The 17,711-nt window shown below is 42.1% G+C and overlaps 1 protein-coding gene across 1 annotated transcript in view; it reads right to left on the bottom strand.

Annotated features, from left to right (window-relative positions):
- Window positions 1-17,711, bottom strand: part of LOC145412797 (uncharacterized) — a 171,872-nt gene that overhangs the window by 45,992 nt on the left and 108,169 nt on the right. The window contains exons 3-4 of the mRNA XM_080282578.1: window positions 3,011-3,343; window positions 2,675-2,789 (exon numbers count right to left, since the gene is read on the bottom strand). Coding sequence (XP_080138704.1) covers window positions 2,675-2,789; window positions 3,011-3,343 — 448 coding nt within the window. The remainder of the gene's footprint in view (window positions 1-2,674; window positions 2,790-3,010; window positions 3,344-17,711) is intronic.

Here is a 17,711-nt window from a genome sequence, read left to right on the forward strand (position 1 = left end):
TATACCGTGAAAGATTAGTGAAAAAATGGAGGAACTTTACTCGAAGAACAACAATGATGAAAGATTAATAAAAAGGTAAATAATCCGGAATAATAGCTAGCAGGGAACCATAAAAATACGAGAAAGTTCGAGGAAAAAGACGTCTAAAACACATTTGTGAAAAACGAAACAAAACACTGACAACAAACTTTGATAATTTAGATGAAAATGAGGGAGAAATAACCAAGGAAAATTATGAAAAAAAGAAACAAACTATAGGTAAGCAATAAAATACAGCACAGGGAAAAGTTAAAAATAAAGTACACAAAAGCACGTAAAGAATAATTGGAAAGAAGAAAAAAAAAGCAAGAGAGCCTGGAAACTAACAAAAGAGAAAGGAATAAAAAAAAAAAAATAGTAAATGGCGAAAATGTAAGCTAAAAAAAAAAAAAAAAAATTACTCGTATTACTCTCCTTCGCGACGGGAGGCCCAAGACCAGATCATTTCAGTATTGCACACATTACTTAAGATGAGCGGCCTTTTTCCTGTAGTAGTAATCATTCCACGATCGAATAACCTTCAGTACCTTATGCATGTTAAACCGATGCAAGACCTCACTCCAACTGGGGTGTTCGATAGTAGCCTCTAGGAAATTATGTAAAAAATAATTCAGGACGGATATAATGAAAATAATAAATGAAAAACCGTAAATGGACAAAAACATCCAACAAAAATGACGAGGTAAAAAAAAAAGAAAGACTGTCAAAATATCAGTACTAGTAAAAAAAAAAAGGGGGGGGAGGGAACATTGTAAATGGCAAATAATGTGAAATAAAATATTCAAAATATAGAGGAAGAAATGAACAACAGTCAATTAAACGAGATGAAAATACTAAAACTACTGAGGCAAAGGGTGCCATTTTTATACGCATTTATCTTGCTACTAGTAAACAATTTTATTCAACGCAGACTATCACCCTGGGAACGACGGCGTTATGGAAGGCCATCTCTAACCCTCCCAGCTTGAAAAATCCCCTTCGAGCCGAATGAAATCGTTTCGAAACTGAATATAGGTGTTAGATCCGATGTAACCCCTTCACTCCGATTTTTTATATTACCACGACCATCAAGATACTATTTTTTTCAGCTTAGGAAGGATCTCTAGTTCGAAAAGTCTCTCCAAGATTAATAAAATGAAAAATACGTCCTTGGAGTGAAAGGGTGAAAATGACGTCGTCGTAGCGGAGGGATTAGGGAAAAAATAAAAGACGTCTGTAAGGAAAATATAACAGAGAAAAACAGTTAACGAAGAAAGCGTAATACATTGTGAATATAACGGGAAACATAAAAAAAAAAAAAAGATAATACTAAGAAACCTAGAAACTACTTATGAAAAAATCGTCGTAAAATAATGAAGTTACTGTGAGTCTGTGAAACGAGAAGAAATGATAGAACGAAGTGAAAATATGAGAAAAGAAATCGTCGAAAAAAAGACAAAAAGACAAATCTAATTATGAAAAGTAAAATATAGGTAACACAGAAACGGGGAAAACAAGACAAGGCGGGGCTGTTCGGCTAAACTGCCTAGGGAACAACAACTACTACTGCTACTACAAGGGAAGAAAATAGCAAGAACGAAAACAAACTACAAAATTTTTGGGAAAGTATAATAGACACTAAGAAGGAAAATATATGAAAGTAAAGCAGAAAAAGTGAAGAAACAAACGACGAGAAATGCGTGAAAACATGAAAAAGAGAAAACTGAGTGAAAATTTACAGAAACTTGCTGAAGTACAAATGTGATAAGGTAACTGGTGATAAAAAGGCCCCCTCCCTCCAAAAAAAAAAAGAACGAGGATTTGTACAGGTAATTCGGTAAAAACAGATAACATGATCAAGAATAATAGTAAGACAATCGAAGATTAAAGGAAAAGAGGATGAAAAGTGCCTACAGGATAATCAGATCCAACAGAAAAATCGACAAATGAAAGAAAACAGGAAAATGGAAAACATGTGATCAGTAACAGGAAAATCAATAGGTTAAAAAAAGGGTAGACCAACAATGAAAAGCCGGGAAAGTGAACGGTGAAAAATAGGGAAAACAACTGGTGAAAACGGGGAGGATGGGGCAGAACGGTGCTGTCTGCGAAAGGCATTTCTAATATATCTTCGCCAGAGATTTTGGTGCGGCAGACTTACATAAACCACTGATGAATATAAAATCACACCAGCTGAATGTAACACATCCTCTCCCCACCAAGCACTAAAGCAATAGTTGACTAATTGCACGATGTTTCGTAGGTGGCGTACTAACAGCTTACAGCCTGCATAAAATATACAGATCTCACAAGATTTTATGATTCTAATGAGAATTAGTAAAGCAGAAATAATGAAACGTACCCTACTCATGAAAAACAAGGCAAGCAAAACTGACGTTGTTAACAATCAAACCCGCCGTTCAAAGGATAATAGGATAGAGTTCGTGGTGCTGTTTGTAGAATGACATGCAATAACGTAGCAATGCAGTATCAACATAATATCAACACAAGAACAGAGTAATACGAACCAAAGATGGGTGTGCCTCACAGTACTCACCCAGTATGCTGTCGATGCTATTATTAGTGAAATAGTTTGATAATCAGCACATCAAAACAACAATATCAGCCAGAAATCAATACGACTCCCAGTACTCACCAAGGATGCCGTCTATGCTGTGGTCCTTCCTTGGGTCATCCTCCCTCTTGCCGCCTCTCAGGATCCTACTGATGGAGCTCACGGACGGTGCCGACGCCTTGTCCACAACGCCCTCCTGAAAGAGGCCAGGGGTACAATCAATGTGGGTAAGAGTGACGGGGATCAAGGTAAAGCAGTAAAGGCAATAAATGGGACACAGCATGCAGTGGTATCCAGTAGCACTCACTGGTGAAAGAACAGTAGTTGAATGTGATAAGCTGAATTAATGAGAAAGAACTAAACAATTTCCACCGACTATCCATCAAGCGTGCATGTCTGGCTTGACAGCTGCCTCACCTTGACCAGTCTATCCCTGATCTCCCACGAGAAGACACCCGGGTTCTCCTTCTTGTAGTCGTCTATGCGCTTCTCGACGTCCGGCGTGGTAACCTTGGGTTTGGATCCGCCAATGACGCCTGGCCGGATGGATCCGGTCTCCTGGTAGCGGTTGAGGATCTTGGAGACGCAGCCGTGGGAGACTCGCAGCTGCCGCGAGATGACGCAGGGACGCACGCCCGCCGCCGCCATCTCCACGATCTTGAGGCGGATGTGGTTAGGGAGAGGGCGGCCGTTGATGAACACGCCCCCCAGCTGGTTCACGCGGCCCTGACCTGTTGACAATAAGAACAACTCGTTACTGCACCTGCAACATAGGTTCATTAGCAACAGATGTCACCTTGTTAATGATAAAGTGCTCAGATTTAGTTTGATTTACACTATATGACCACCCCAGAGAGTTTTTTTTTTTTCCCCTAACTTAATGAAGATCAAAATTCCTTTCAGCTCTACTGATGGCCAAATGTTAGAACGGAGAGTTCACATAATCAGTAACCAGGAAACTCATTCCTGTTTCTTAAATAATGCTCAGTGATTAGATACAACCGTAACTTAGTATTCAAGTTATGGGAGTGACCCAGTTTTTTCAGGTGAAAACAAACCGGATTATGATGATGCCTGATCCAGAATGTGTTAGGTGACTTGAATAAAAAGATAGGCTATTCCTACTGTTTTATCTAGGCACAGCAACGGAGTAGTCTACAATTATTTTCTCTTCAGAAGAAACAGAGTTGCAGCTTGATACAATTATACCGGTATTACTACAGCTGTAGCTGCCACACTGCCTCCAATATACTTCCTAACCTGATCATCTCCTGAGGCAATGTGTGGTAGTGTCGAGGAGTGTATTAATATCGACATTAGTGTTGCCTGTCTGTAGTATCTCTCGCCTCTGCCAACGTCCCCTATAATTACAGTAAATGAAACAATCTCTGAATATTGACAGCTTATTAACCCCTTCACAACGATGCGATCTTTTTTTCATCACCCTACCTCCAGGCGATTGTATTCCATGATCTTATTAATTTTATTTATATTTTTATGGTTTTATCTAATCTTTCGGGTTGAAAAAACAGTCTCTCCTATGCTGAATAAATCGTATGGAGGTAGGAAAACTTTAGAAAAAAGGTGGGGAGGGGGGGAGATCACAGAACTGAAGAGGTTAATAAAATAATGCTAGTCCACGATATGTGAATTTCTTTCCTCTGGGTTATGGTGCTGTGACGGCAGATGGCGGAGCAACAGAGTCGTATTTTTGGCTTATATCTCGTAACTTGTCTTTACTCACGGTGAGTGTAACGCTTTAACCTCTCCAGTCCTATGGCGTATTTTGTATTATATTCTTGTTATATCCCTCCAGCTGGAAAAATATCTCATAAGCTGAACAAAATAATCTGAAAGTAGCAATAGCAATACAGAAATGACGTCCTGTAACGGTAAGAACCAAGCTGAGTAAAACCGTCCAGGGATAGCAAAGAATAACGTGTCAAAGATGGCCTTGGACTGATGGGGACTAATAAAACACCGTGAGTCCCCTGATATTTGAAAATTCCTCCCCTAGGTTGTTTTGCTGCGTTGCATACGGCGGGGCAAGAGAGGGACGTATTCTCGATGACTTTAGAGATATCGTAACACTTTGTCTTTTGCTATTTATTGTTCATATAACACACCAATGTTCTTACATATGTTACCAGTACTTGTATATTTTCTTAATTCCTTCACTAGGATGAAGTACTTTTCATATTACAAACAATCACTAGAGCTTTTCATTCAGTCTACGGAGGGCCTCTGGCTATGAAGGAGAATATGAATGCTGTATCTAACCCCTTCAGTTCGAAATTTCTCCTGTGCTGAATACAACTGTCTGGCGGCAGCGAGAATAAAACGAAAATGACGTTCTCGGGCCGAATGGGTAATATAAACATAGTTTGATTTAGTAGCATACGAACGGACATTGGGGGATATTAGGCAACACAAATTGCTAACGAAATAAGTGCTAACAAATCTTCCTTACCAACGAAGATACACGGCCGGCGCAAATCCCATACTTTTCTTTTACTGGAAAGTTTTGGTCTAGGTTAGGTTAGTTTCACTGTCTGAGGTTAAGTTAAATTAAGCTGGGAATGAGTGGTCAGGTTAGGGTAGGTTATATTAGGAGCTATGGAATTCGTTAGGTTAAGTTAGGTCAGGTTGGTTAGGACTGGGTTAAGAGAGACCATCTAGGATAAAAAAAAAAATAGCACGCAGTGTTTAAATAGCACGTCATGTTCTCTCCACACTAATGCAAATACGTATGTCAGATCATGTAGGTATTGATATACAATCAACTGGAAGAGTTCACCGTTTCACTAGCTCACGCACTGGACAAGCAGTTTCCTACTATCAGCTACAGTACATTATATCTGTCAGTGAGAAGCGTCATGTACAGAACGTAGTCCACGGAAGAGGGATGTTTTCCCTCAAGTTGCACCTTGACCTGCACGATCAGCCAAAGATGCATCAGAATGTGTACAAATTTCTCATGGTCGGGACAATTGTAGTACAGGGTATTCCATTTCTGCTGAAGCCAGTCGATTCTATACAGCTGGCAGTGAGTCCCAGGAGCCTGAGAGAGCTAAGAGCGCAGTGTGAAGAGGCCCTTACAACACGGATATATGTTACCCTGCCACCGTGACCAAAGCTGGCTCAGGTGTGGGGAAGGAATTATTAATAGAATTATATCGCAGCTTATTTGTTCCCTCCACACTGGATGGTGGGGCCAGCACAGAGCATGATGAGATTGATCTGATAGCGTGGCAGAGTGATGTTAACAATACCTCATGTTTTGCTGTACGATAAGATATACTTCAAGATTCTCTCTCTCTCTCTCTCTCTCTCTCTCTCTCTCTCCAGCGCGCAGCCATCCATTCAAATTTTCTCTCTCTCCTTAAAGAAACTGATACTCTCGCATATACATACATTACAAAGCCGAATCAGAAAATTTATTCGTGTAGAACGGCTGCTGCAAGTTTTAGCGTTTTTTGTTCATATATTTAACGAATGACAAAATAATTACTTTTTTGCACGGCCACCAGAATATCAATAATTATGACCCACCTTGATGATGCAATCTCAGTCTAAAGGAAATAAACTAATTTTCATTATTAGTAAAAAAAACTGGCAATTCAGGTATAACCGAAAGTAAATCAACGAAAAATTAAATGCTTGAAACTCTCCTAATGACTACTTGGCTTATAAGAACACCTTCCCTATTCTAACCCATATGTATGTATATATACGCATAGGGCACAAACTGTTATTATTTTTCATTTTGCAGATTCCAGTTACAAGGATGGAACTATTGCCTTGAAAAGAAATACATAGACAGTAAGATTTACGGAGATGAGAAATGAAACAGTCAGCTTAACAACGAATATACTTTTCCGGTAATGAATTATTAGTATCAGAAGGACGATTTAATTTTGTTGTTCATAAGCAGAAAAAAATAAAAAATAAAAAACCACTCCTCAGTTCTGACCAAAATCCATGTGACTCTTTTCCCATCTTCGTACTGCACACATACAATCCTATCCACACCCATAACACTCCACATTCCCACCTACACCCACATCACATTTCCTATCCCTGCCTACACACGCCATCACTTCCACACCTACATCCTCTTAACACACTTCCACTTTCACTCATATTCCCCAGCCACAGTCCAATACTTAACCTTTTATCAATATTTTACATCTCACTGTCACATCCACAACCTTACCCACTTCTCTTTCTACTTCTATCCACACACTTACCATCTATATTCCCTCTCTCTCTCTCTCTCTCTCATGCAACTGTGGCTCCGAAGACTGATGGCCGTCACGTCTGGATCCCACACAGAGTTTTATATAGGCACAGGTCGACGCTCTCATGGCAGGGAAGAAGAAGGTGGAGGTGGGGGATTGATGTGTGCGTGTGTGTGTGTGTGTGTGTGTGTGTGTGTGTGTGTGTGTGTGTGAGAGAGAGAGAGAGAGAGAGAGAGAGAGAGAGAGAGAGAGAGAGAGAGAGAGAGAGAGAGAGAGAGAGAGAGACTGAATATACAAGTAGTATTAACCTAGAGCATAAAGAGGTCACTGCGTTATTTCTTTGTTATTATTATTATTCTATTGATCATCAGCATTATCACCATTATTATTATTACTATGATGGTGATGATGATGATGATGATGATTAATATCACTACTGCAAAGCAGGATGGTATAGTTTTCGGCAACTCGCCATATACCGTTGCGTGAGATTCAGTCTGTGCGTGTGTGTGTGTGTGTGTGTGTGTGTGTGTGTGTGTGTGTGTGTGTGTGTGTGTGTGTGTGTGTGTGTGTGTGTGTGTGTGTGTGTGTGTGTGTGTGTTAATTCGTAGGCTATTTGATGGATTTGAATGAAACTTCTCGAGTGAGTTAGTCTGGTTACTCCGAAGATCTTCCAGTATATAAAATTTTCTAGGCCATATATTATGGGGGGGGGGGGAGTCGGACCCCTCATCAAATTAAAAATTCTCATAGACAGTGAAAGAGGACAGATATGGCTTTAATATCTTAGTACATGTTGTATGATGGACTCTCATCCGTAACACGATATTTGGGGGGAGTGACTCGCAGTGATTCTTGGGAAGGGAGGGTCAGCCCCCCTCCCCAAAATAAAAACGATCAGAAATAGAATGTGAACACATGGATTTCATGAAACTTCTTGGGTCAGCTCGTCTGGTTCCATCATAAGTCTTCCGATATCTGTCAGCAGGTAACCACTTGCAAAGATCGGACAAAGTGGTAACGGTATGTACATGTTGGGTCCCCGTGCCGCATCCTGGTAACACACCGAACATCACAGTGTGGCTGAAACTCGTTATACTTTTTATACCTTTTGTAATATATTTCAATCACATATGCCACCACTGCAATTATGTGGCTTTTACATAGAGATACCGGCTTCCTTTATGATGCAGTAATTTGTATTATTTATTTCAAATCGGCGTTTATACCGCAAGACTGGATATGCAATTTCCATGGTTTCTCTGAATGTACAGGAAGAAAATGCACATCAAATTTATTATTATTATTATCATTATTATTATGATCATTATTATTATTATTATTATCATTATTATTATTATTATTATCATTATTATTATTACTAATTAATTCATGAACTAGTTAATCTGTTTACTGTCGGTGGAGAGTGGGGTTGTTGGTAAGAAAACTGGAAAATGATCACCTTTTTCGGTTTGCTAAGGTAATTTTGAGCGATGTCCGTAGGAGTGGTGGGAAGGAAAAGGATGCATACTATATATCACGAAGGATACTCACTGATATACGTGTATACAGTTCTTTGGATGACGATATATGTGATATGTGGTGGAGTGGAATCAGAGCCTAAACCTGGAAGTGAAAATTAGTGTTGGTGTATTAGTGTTGGTGTGTGGAGGGAGTTTCTTGGGATGTTGTTGGGCGTGGTGAAGTGGCGTATGATGGATTTAATGGTAAAGGAAATTACTGTTGAGCTGATCATGAATTTCTTGGAAGGCTGGTATGTGTGGTGGTGTGGAATATGGATGAACTTTTTGGAAAGGGAAATGGGTGTTAGTTTCTTTCCAGTAACTTAAGGTAGTAGTTAGTATGGTGATTAGAATATGTGCATGAACATTTACCACTACTGACTGATGTGGTAATGGAAGGTATGAATGTAAAATATGGCATTCCTAGACTAATAAACGAGAGATGAGCTGAGAAATTTAAAAACTATGCTTCCTTGACACCTTCATTGTGATGTCTTATTTATCTTAACTTTGACACCACCAGACGTCTGTTATCAACTCTGGAGAGACACTTTGTAATGAAGAGGTTAATGACGGCTATACCTTACCTTTTCATTTTTAATAGACACATATAATATTAACAATAATACCTAAAGGTAACGAGAATTAAAAAAAGAAAAAGTATGCTAGATAAAGTGAAGCTTGTTAAGGCCAATAATTTACCGACAGCAAGCAGAAGTGATGGAAGAAATAACGAAGACTCAAGAATGATGGTGGTGATGGAGCGGCGAGAGGTGTATGTTGTGGTGCAGGAGGTTGACATTTAATAATATGATCTTACATTAGCAGCGGTCACCGTGAATGTTAATCTCATCCAAATATATGTGCTAATTAGCTAGTCATTCTCTACGACTTCTGTAGAGCTATTTGTGAAGGTACAGGATGAATGACTGAATACAAGTTTGCATCGGTATTCTTAATGTGAGATGAGTTTATCTAAAATCCTACTGCAAAATGTGCTACAGTCAAATTATTTTAACATACATTTACTATACTTAAAAGATAGATAGGAAAGTCATCGGTGCCTAAAGTATTTCCTTCAGGTTACCAGGCTTTTGTACAAAAAAAAAAAAAAAAAAAAAAAAAAAAACCGTGCCAGCTTTCCTCAAAATCAGCACACGTTAACCATGAAACGACCCAGACACACACACACACACTTTCTAAACCAAATCGTACGTAGAGGCCGAAACGCAGGCGATCAGAGTAAAAACAGAAGTAAAAGAGGCGTTGCGAAAAACAGCTAATGACCGCAAGACGAGGTTTCTCTTGACCGATTGTGTTCATCTTACCAGGTTTCTTAAGTAGCAGAAATTACCAGAATAACGTGTAAATTTTGTACCTTTATCCACTAGCACTTTTTAAGATATCAGACTTAAAGAGTAGTAGAAAGAAATATGACTACACTTAACCCTCTATTTCGAAGATGTATTTTTTATTTGAGTGTTTTGTATCTCCAGCGATTTTATTAATTTTAGGACAGAATTTTCGTGTTCAAGGGGACAGATACAGAAATCGATAATCCTCTCACTAGGGAACGTCTCGCCTACTGAAATAAATCTTGTGTAGCTGACAAGAATAACAGAATGTAATCGAACTGAAGGAGTTGTCAGTTTCTGTGTGTGTGTGTGTGTGTGTGTGTGTGTGTGTGTGTGTGTGTGTGTGTGTGTGTGTGTGTGTGTGTGTGTGTGTGTGTGTGTGTGTGTGTGTGAATTACTCTACATATGTATTGGTATAATTACTTACTAGTTATATTTTTGGTATTAAAGTTAACATAATTACCACGACAAAAATAAACCATTCCCATTACTTCCCAGGTTTTTACTCATCCCAATATAATTCTGAAGGGAGCTTTTTGTTAACTTCATTGCGTGAATACATTGCGAAATATTATATACGAGCACAGGTGTCGGATTATTCACGCACACACACACACACACACACACACACACACACACACACACACACACACACACACACACAGACGCTTTCCCATTATCACTACCATTTTTCCTAGTCTCCTAACTTTCATAATTTTAACGACTTTTTACTCGCATGTCATCCAGAGAACTCCTATACGAGAATAAACAAACTATTTTGCCCACCCACATAATTCTTTATCTTGTAACAAAAATATCAAGAATAAGTTATAGCTCTACGTGGCACCTATAAACAATGAAAACAATAATTCTTCCGTGTAATCCCTAAGCCCAGCTAACCACAAGAATGACGTTTGAGTACCATGACGGACTCACGAACGCAAGCACCTCGATCGACCGCCAAAGCATTCGAGTCCTGGCAAACACATCAATCTCTCAAGCACCGCACTCTTCTGCCTCCCACCCACACCCCCTCCCCCAACCACTCCTTCCCAGCACACGCACCTCAAATGATCCTCGACCGCACTTTTCTTCTCGCCTGAGTGTGCTTGTGTCAGGGTGTGGGTGATCTAGTGAGTGACTGTGTGGGATGATGACGCGGAATGTAGGTTTGGGAGCTGGTACAGATTTTGCCTGGAAAATGTTTGGGACTGAGATGCTGACAGGCGAGTTAGGTACTTGTGGAGTTTCTCGTTATTTCCAGTGTGAATACTGGATACACTGGAAGAATTAAACTCATATACTAAAACTGTTCATTGTGAAGATATATTAAAGTTTCAGCCTGGGGGTGTATTTCTTTTCATTTACACAGTTCAGGGCACTAATAAAATGAAACACGGGATGCACTCTTGCTATTCTTTTGTTATTAGTTTTTCTCATATAATAATTCTCCACATTAATTACCGTACCACAACATTTCCTTACCACCAGTGCATATTCGGCTAGTGTTGCAATGAATAACATATGCGGATCTGTTATAAATACAATTAATTAGGTGACAAGCGATTACCACATTCACAGGAACCACTGTCACAACAATCCCAGACATTATTAAACCAGTGATCCAGTTATTCTACTTTCATGTTTACCTGTACGGGCACAATAAATATTTTTCAGTTGCCAGTATTAGTACATTCAGCACATGCAACGTGCCTGGTGGCCTTGCGATACTGTCATCATCTTACAACATCAAACCCTGTCACCATACTGTGTTAATGACACTCAAACACCCCTAGTCCTTTACCACTGTTACCACAACACCACCACCATTCCCGCCACAACCAACACCACCACTACCACTTCCTCCCCACAGGGTAATTCGTTATTACTACAACCACTACCGCTCTCACTCTCTCTCTCTCTCTCTCTCTCTCTCTCTCACACACACACACACACACACACACACACACACACACACACACACACATACACATACACAAATACTACTACCACAACACGATATTAAGCAACTCTACATGTGTACCACCACCACCACCACCACCACCACCACCACCATTATGATTTCTACACTGTATTCGTATGCTAACTGGTAGACTGACCACAGTATACACAAACAACACCACTTCTGTCTGCCCTCCCGTCCCCCCCTCCGCCACACATACATCACTACTATTAGTTTACTGCCACAACATCATCACAATCATCACTACCAGTGCCACGTCATATCACCTATCCTCTCTGTCACACAACCATATCCACCCCATAAAGTAGTATATAACCATCACCACCACCAAAACCACCACAGCACTACCACTACACTAACACCACCACACCACCATACCACCACCATTGTCTAATCACAAAAACGAAGTCTCAACCACAAGCTAACACTCGCATCTGCCACGCCACCACAGTTACTGCTTACAGACCACCTATACCACAGGACATCTACACCATCCATGTCACACACCATCCACACCATTGCAACTATCACTGCCCAACACCTCTGCCACTCTATGCCTACACCACTAGCACACCACACTCACGTAATCAGTACCACACCCTCAGTACTACACCCACCACTTCCACATCATTGCTGTCACAACACCACCATCACTGCCTTACCACCGGTACCACACTAACACCACTCCTACCATCCACGTCACCACTACCACACTATTAATACCACACTCATCCTTTCCGCACCACAACTACATTGCCACCACACCACTTCCACACCATAACCACATCGCTACCACACCACTTCACACCACCACCACTCCACTTCACATCAATACCACACCACTTCACACCACTACAACACCACCACACCACAGACTCACCCGTAGATACCAGGGATATCCACTCCATTCTGATGACGACAAAAGCCTCCTCTCGTCTCACTTCTTGGTCTCACTGTCGTTCCGTCTGGCTCGCTTCCCTCCCAGACGACAAGTTTTTAGCGACGTTACTCTGGATGAGATAATCGGGCGAGTCCTTTTGTCTTAATTGGGTTCTTGTTGTTCCTCCGCTTTCCCCCTTTCTTGTCTACTTGTATCGTGTCTCTCTAGTTAATCTCTGGTTTTCTACTACGGCTCGCGGGCTTCAGTTGCTTTAATGTCACCGTGGTTTCTAGAGTTCTGGGTTAAACAAGTGAAAAACAGATGCGTAAAGTGGGGATTTTACAGCTTACTGTCTCGCGGTTCTTTGGTGATGATCTTGCGTTGTTATGATCGAATACCATAGACTATCTCTCACTTGGCGTCACCAGCACACAGCGAAGAGGTAAAAGATCCCTCTTCCGGTCAGCTAACGACGATCCGATTCGCCGCGGCCGTTTCTTCACCCCTCCACTTTTTTCTTCATCAGCCCAACTCTGAGAAAGGAGAGCTGTTGTTCTGGCGTCTCAGAATGTTGGCTCTCCTCGCCGTTCAGAGAAAAGTCCCCGGGGCCGCTGTGTTCCCGTTAAGAGAGGGTAAAAAGCCGTAGTACCGTAGTTGGCCTGGCACGCACGAGTTCGGTAGCTCCTGGGACGCCCCTCGGCTGGTGTAGTGGCTCTTGAGGTGTTCGCAGAGATCAGCAATGTGTAAAGTGGTACCAAAGTAGTATAAATTTTCACCAATCCTAATTCTGTAAGGCAGTTTATTTTCAGCTGTATCTCACTGTTCGTGCAAACAAGGCACTTTTTGATTGCTCTTCAACTTGTAGGTTCTCTGAGATTTAGGCAAGAAACATGAGTCTAGCGCACTGTAAACACTCTTGATCACTGTAAAGAGTTATCAGTAATGTGTTCCCTATAGTGAAGCGTTCCACTCATCACACCTTGTTCGGTAAGTAAAACTTCCTCGGTGTCCAAGTTTCTTCCACTGGAGACGCCTGAGTTCTGTGATCACCAAGAGTGCAGCGTTGAATGTGTTGTATTGTCTGGCGCTGTGCAGTCGAGATGGGTCATCACATTATTACACAGCCGATCATCTCTCGCAGGGACACGTACACACACACACACACACACACACACACACACACACACACACACACACACACACACACACATACATACACACGCAGGTGGACGAGGTTCCCCGCTGTTTGCACCAGGTCGCCGCCACCGCTAATCAATGTTCACAGATTAATCACGCACGGAGGAGGAGGCTGTTCGGGTGGGCCGCTCGCTTGTCTGACCCAAACTTTCACACGGGTTTGCTTCTCGGTATTGCTCGGCTTGTTTTAATCAAGCATCCCATTATTCCAATCACCACAAGAACACGGGTACTGATTCTCGCTTGGCTAATGTCCCAAATCGGTAATTGTTTCGTGTGGGTGATTATAGCCCTTCACCTCTTGCTCCTTCCTCTGATAGGTTAGGTGTGACAGGAGGAGGAGGAGGAGGAGGGAGGGAAGGAGGAACTGCCTTGAGAGACGGAGGTAACACGACTGACGAATTGGTGACATGGAGGCTTGGTTTTATGTCAGCATGGGAGGCGGGTACACGCTGACCTGCCCACCAATATGCCTCCATAACCCCCAAAACTCTACCAACCACTCCCCCGTCTTCTCTCCCCCCCCCCTCCCTTGTCCTTGTCTCTTCCTTCTTCCTCTCCTTCTCTCTCCCATACCCATCCTTCTCAGCTACCACAACTACCACCATCCCAACCAGCTCTAACCACCAGCTTACCACCGGTCTGCTACCAGACAGTAGAAAACCCACACATCCTCATACCCATGATCTGACTGCCTGTGTGTGTGTGTGTGTGTGTGTGTGTATTATATATAAAGATGGATTCGATCATCGCTCTCGTGCTCCTGTTTATTTTCAAGATTATAGATAGATAGATAGATAGATAGATAGATAGATAGACAGATAGATAGATAGATGATAGATAGATAGATATAGATATAGATGTATAATATTCTGCTTTAATTTCAGTGTTTCACTCTTCTTATATCATTCTTGTACACAAGACTTCTCTTTTCTGATCAACCTCTTTTCACACCTATCTTGCAGTACAATAATAAAAAAAATCATTCAACTTTTTTCTCTACCATCACAGTACATCTTTTCAGCAATCTCGTATCAAGATAACCCAACGTCATTTATATGCTTCATCATTCAAAGCATACAAAAAAAAAAAACAAAAACAAAAAACAGTATTTCAGTATAACACTGCTGCATCTGCACTCTAAATATCAACACAGTCTATCACTTTAATCTTACTTACAACTTTAGTCCATCTCTCCATCGCAACTACAACATCTTGGCTCTAAATCTCTACACGGTACATCACCTACATCATTCCTTCAAATCTCACACCACCAAGACCAGCCTCATGGGAAACTTACAACCACAAGAACGTAAACACAGGCAACAAGACTCCCATGCCCTAAGACACCCACAGCTCCTGGCGAGGCTGCGTCCCCGTGTTCCCAGCGACACAGGAAGCCTCTTACGCTGATTTATGGATTAAAACAGAAGGTCTGATTGTTACATAATTTACAGCCATGTTCTCCTCTCTGCCTCCGTCCCTCCATCTTCTCACCTATTCGAATCCATCCTCGGCATATTTATGGAAAGGGGGTGTATGATTTCTTGCGTTTAAACCTACTTCTATAACTGTACACTATTATATTCACCAACAAGACTTGCTATTTCTGTGTATTATCTGGAGTACCGTAGACAAATTTAAAGGCTTCATGATGCGATAAGAGGAAGGGGTTGTTGGGAAATACGAATCTCACTGATGTATTTACCAACTTTACACTACCGAGCAACATCCCACGATATCAGGTATGGGGACAGATCCATATCGTACTATACTTTCCACACATAATCTTTTTTTCGTTATGCAGCATCGTGAGAAAGAGGAGAAAGAGAAGAAAACCTACGACACGAGAAGCCCAGGCCGTAGTCGTGCTGGGCGATGCGGACTGAGTGCCATATAACCTGGGCAGAGCAGGGCATCAGGACACTACCGGTGGACATCTCCATACATCTCTCATACCTCCCTCTTACTCACACTCATTCCCTCACTCTCCCCCTCTCACTCTACCTTGTCATTCCTCTCCCGACTCCTTTTATATCTCCCGATCTCCCCCTCTTTTCTTCCCTCTCACGCTCAATCATTCCTTCCTACTCAATTTTTCATAATTTCCTCCCTCTTCTCAGTTTATCATCTCGTTTTTATATTTTTGATTCCCTACCTTCTAGTCTCTCTCTCTCTCTCTCTCTCTCTCGTCCCTTTATCTTTAGCTTTACCCCCATAAGCTTTCTTCCATCTTATCCTCTCTCCCTTTCCCAGTCTCATCCTTATTCCCTCCATCCCCCCCCGCTTATTTCACCTTACATCCTGTCATCTTTCCCTCAGTCTCATCCTTCCTCCCGTCCTCTTTTTCTCCCCTTTCCTTCCTCTCCTCCTCCTCTTTCGCATCCTCTCTCATTTCACTCAATCTCTCTCCCATTCTCAGGCTCATCCTCTCCCTCTTCATCTTTCACCTTCATTTGCTCTCATTCTTCGTTTTTTCCTCCCTCACTTCCCCAGTCTCATCCATCCTCCCTCTTTCCTCACCATCCTGCCCTCCCATTCTTTCTCCCTTCCTCAGACTCATCCTCCCTTCCCCCCACTTCTTCCCTCCCTGCCTTCCCTCACCTCTCCCACTTTCCTTCCCCACTCAGATTACTCGTTCGGGGAAGGAAGGTAGGGACGATAAGGAGTGGTTGTTGGTGGAAAATTGAGGTGGGATGGTGGTGTACTATGGGATTGTTAGAGCACGGTAGGGGTTTGGAAGGAAAATGGTAGGGGTGTGGATAGAAAATGGTAGGGGGTGTGGATGGAACATGGTATGTGGAAGGAACATGGTAGGAGTGTGGAAGGAGGATGGTAGGGGGTGTGGAAGGAGAATGGTAGGGGATGTGGAAGGAGTTTGGTAGGGGTGTGGAAGGAAAATGGTAGGGAGTGTGGAAGGAAAATGGCAGAGGTGTGGAAGGAGAATGGTAGGGGTGTGGAAGGAGAATGGTAGGGGTGTGGAAGGAGAATGGTAGGGGGTGTGGAAGGAAAATGGTAGGGGGTGTGGAAGGAGAATGGTAGGGGTGTGGAAGGAGAATGGTAGGGGTGTGGAAGGAGAATGGTAGGGGTGTGGAAGGAGAACGGTAGGGGGTGTGGAAGGAGAATGGTAGGGGGTGTGGAAGGAGAATGGTAGGGGGTGTGGAAGGAGAATGGTAGGGGGTGTGGAAGGAGAATGGTAGGTGGTGTGAAAGGAGAATGGCTGGGGTGTGGAAGGAAAATGGTAGGGGGTGTGGAAGGAAAATGGTAGGGGGTGTGGAAGAAAAATGGTAGGGGATGTGAAAGGAGAATGGCTGGGGTGTGGAAGGAAAATGGTAGGGGTGTGGAAGGAGAATGGTTGGGGTGTGGAAGGAAAATGGTAGAGGTGTGGAGGGAGAATGGTAGGGTATGGAAGAAGAATGGTAGGGACATGGAAGGAGAATGGTAGGGACATGGAAAGAAAATTGTAGGGATTATAAGAGTACGGTAAAATCTGCAAGAATATTCGTAAGAGAGCAGAAAGAAGGTATGGTTATGGTATGAGTGGTTCCATGGTAGAGGAAGTGAAGGAGTATGGTGGTATGGTGCGGAAACTTAGGGTACGGCAGGGACATGGAATGAAAATGGTAGGGACTGTGAGGGCATGACAAGGGTTCCTAGATTATAAAAGGGGGCAGAGAATGACATGGTAGAGGCAAGAAAGAAAAATGGTAAGGGCTACGAGAGCATAGTTGGGACTGCAAGAATATAAGTTAAAAGGGGAGTATGGTAGGGGCAATGCGTTGTTATGGCAGGAGTAAAGTGGCTCCATGAGAGAGAAAGTTTGAGAGTATGGTAGCTGTAAAGAAGAGGGTTTTACGGAGGGATGTGGAATGGTATGCTTAAGAGAGGTATGGTAGCGTAAAGAGTATGATGGGAACATGGGTAAATAATTATGGTAT

The sequence above is a fragment of the Coenobita brevimanus genome, chromosome 94 (genome assembly GCF_032717465.1).
Source record: "Coenobita brevimanus isolate Jiangsu-jjx chromosome 94, ASM3271746v2, whole genome shotgun sequence".
In the NCBI taxonomy this organism is placed as follows: domain Eukaryota; kingdom Metazoa; phylum Arthropoda; class Malacostraca; order Decapoda; family Coenobitidae; genus Coenobita; species Coenobita brevimanus.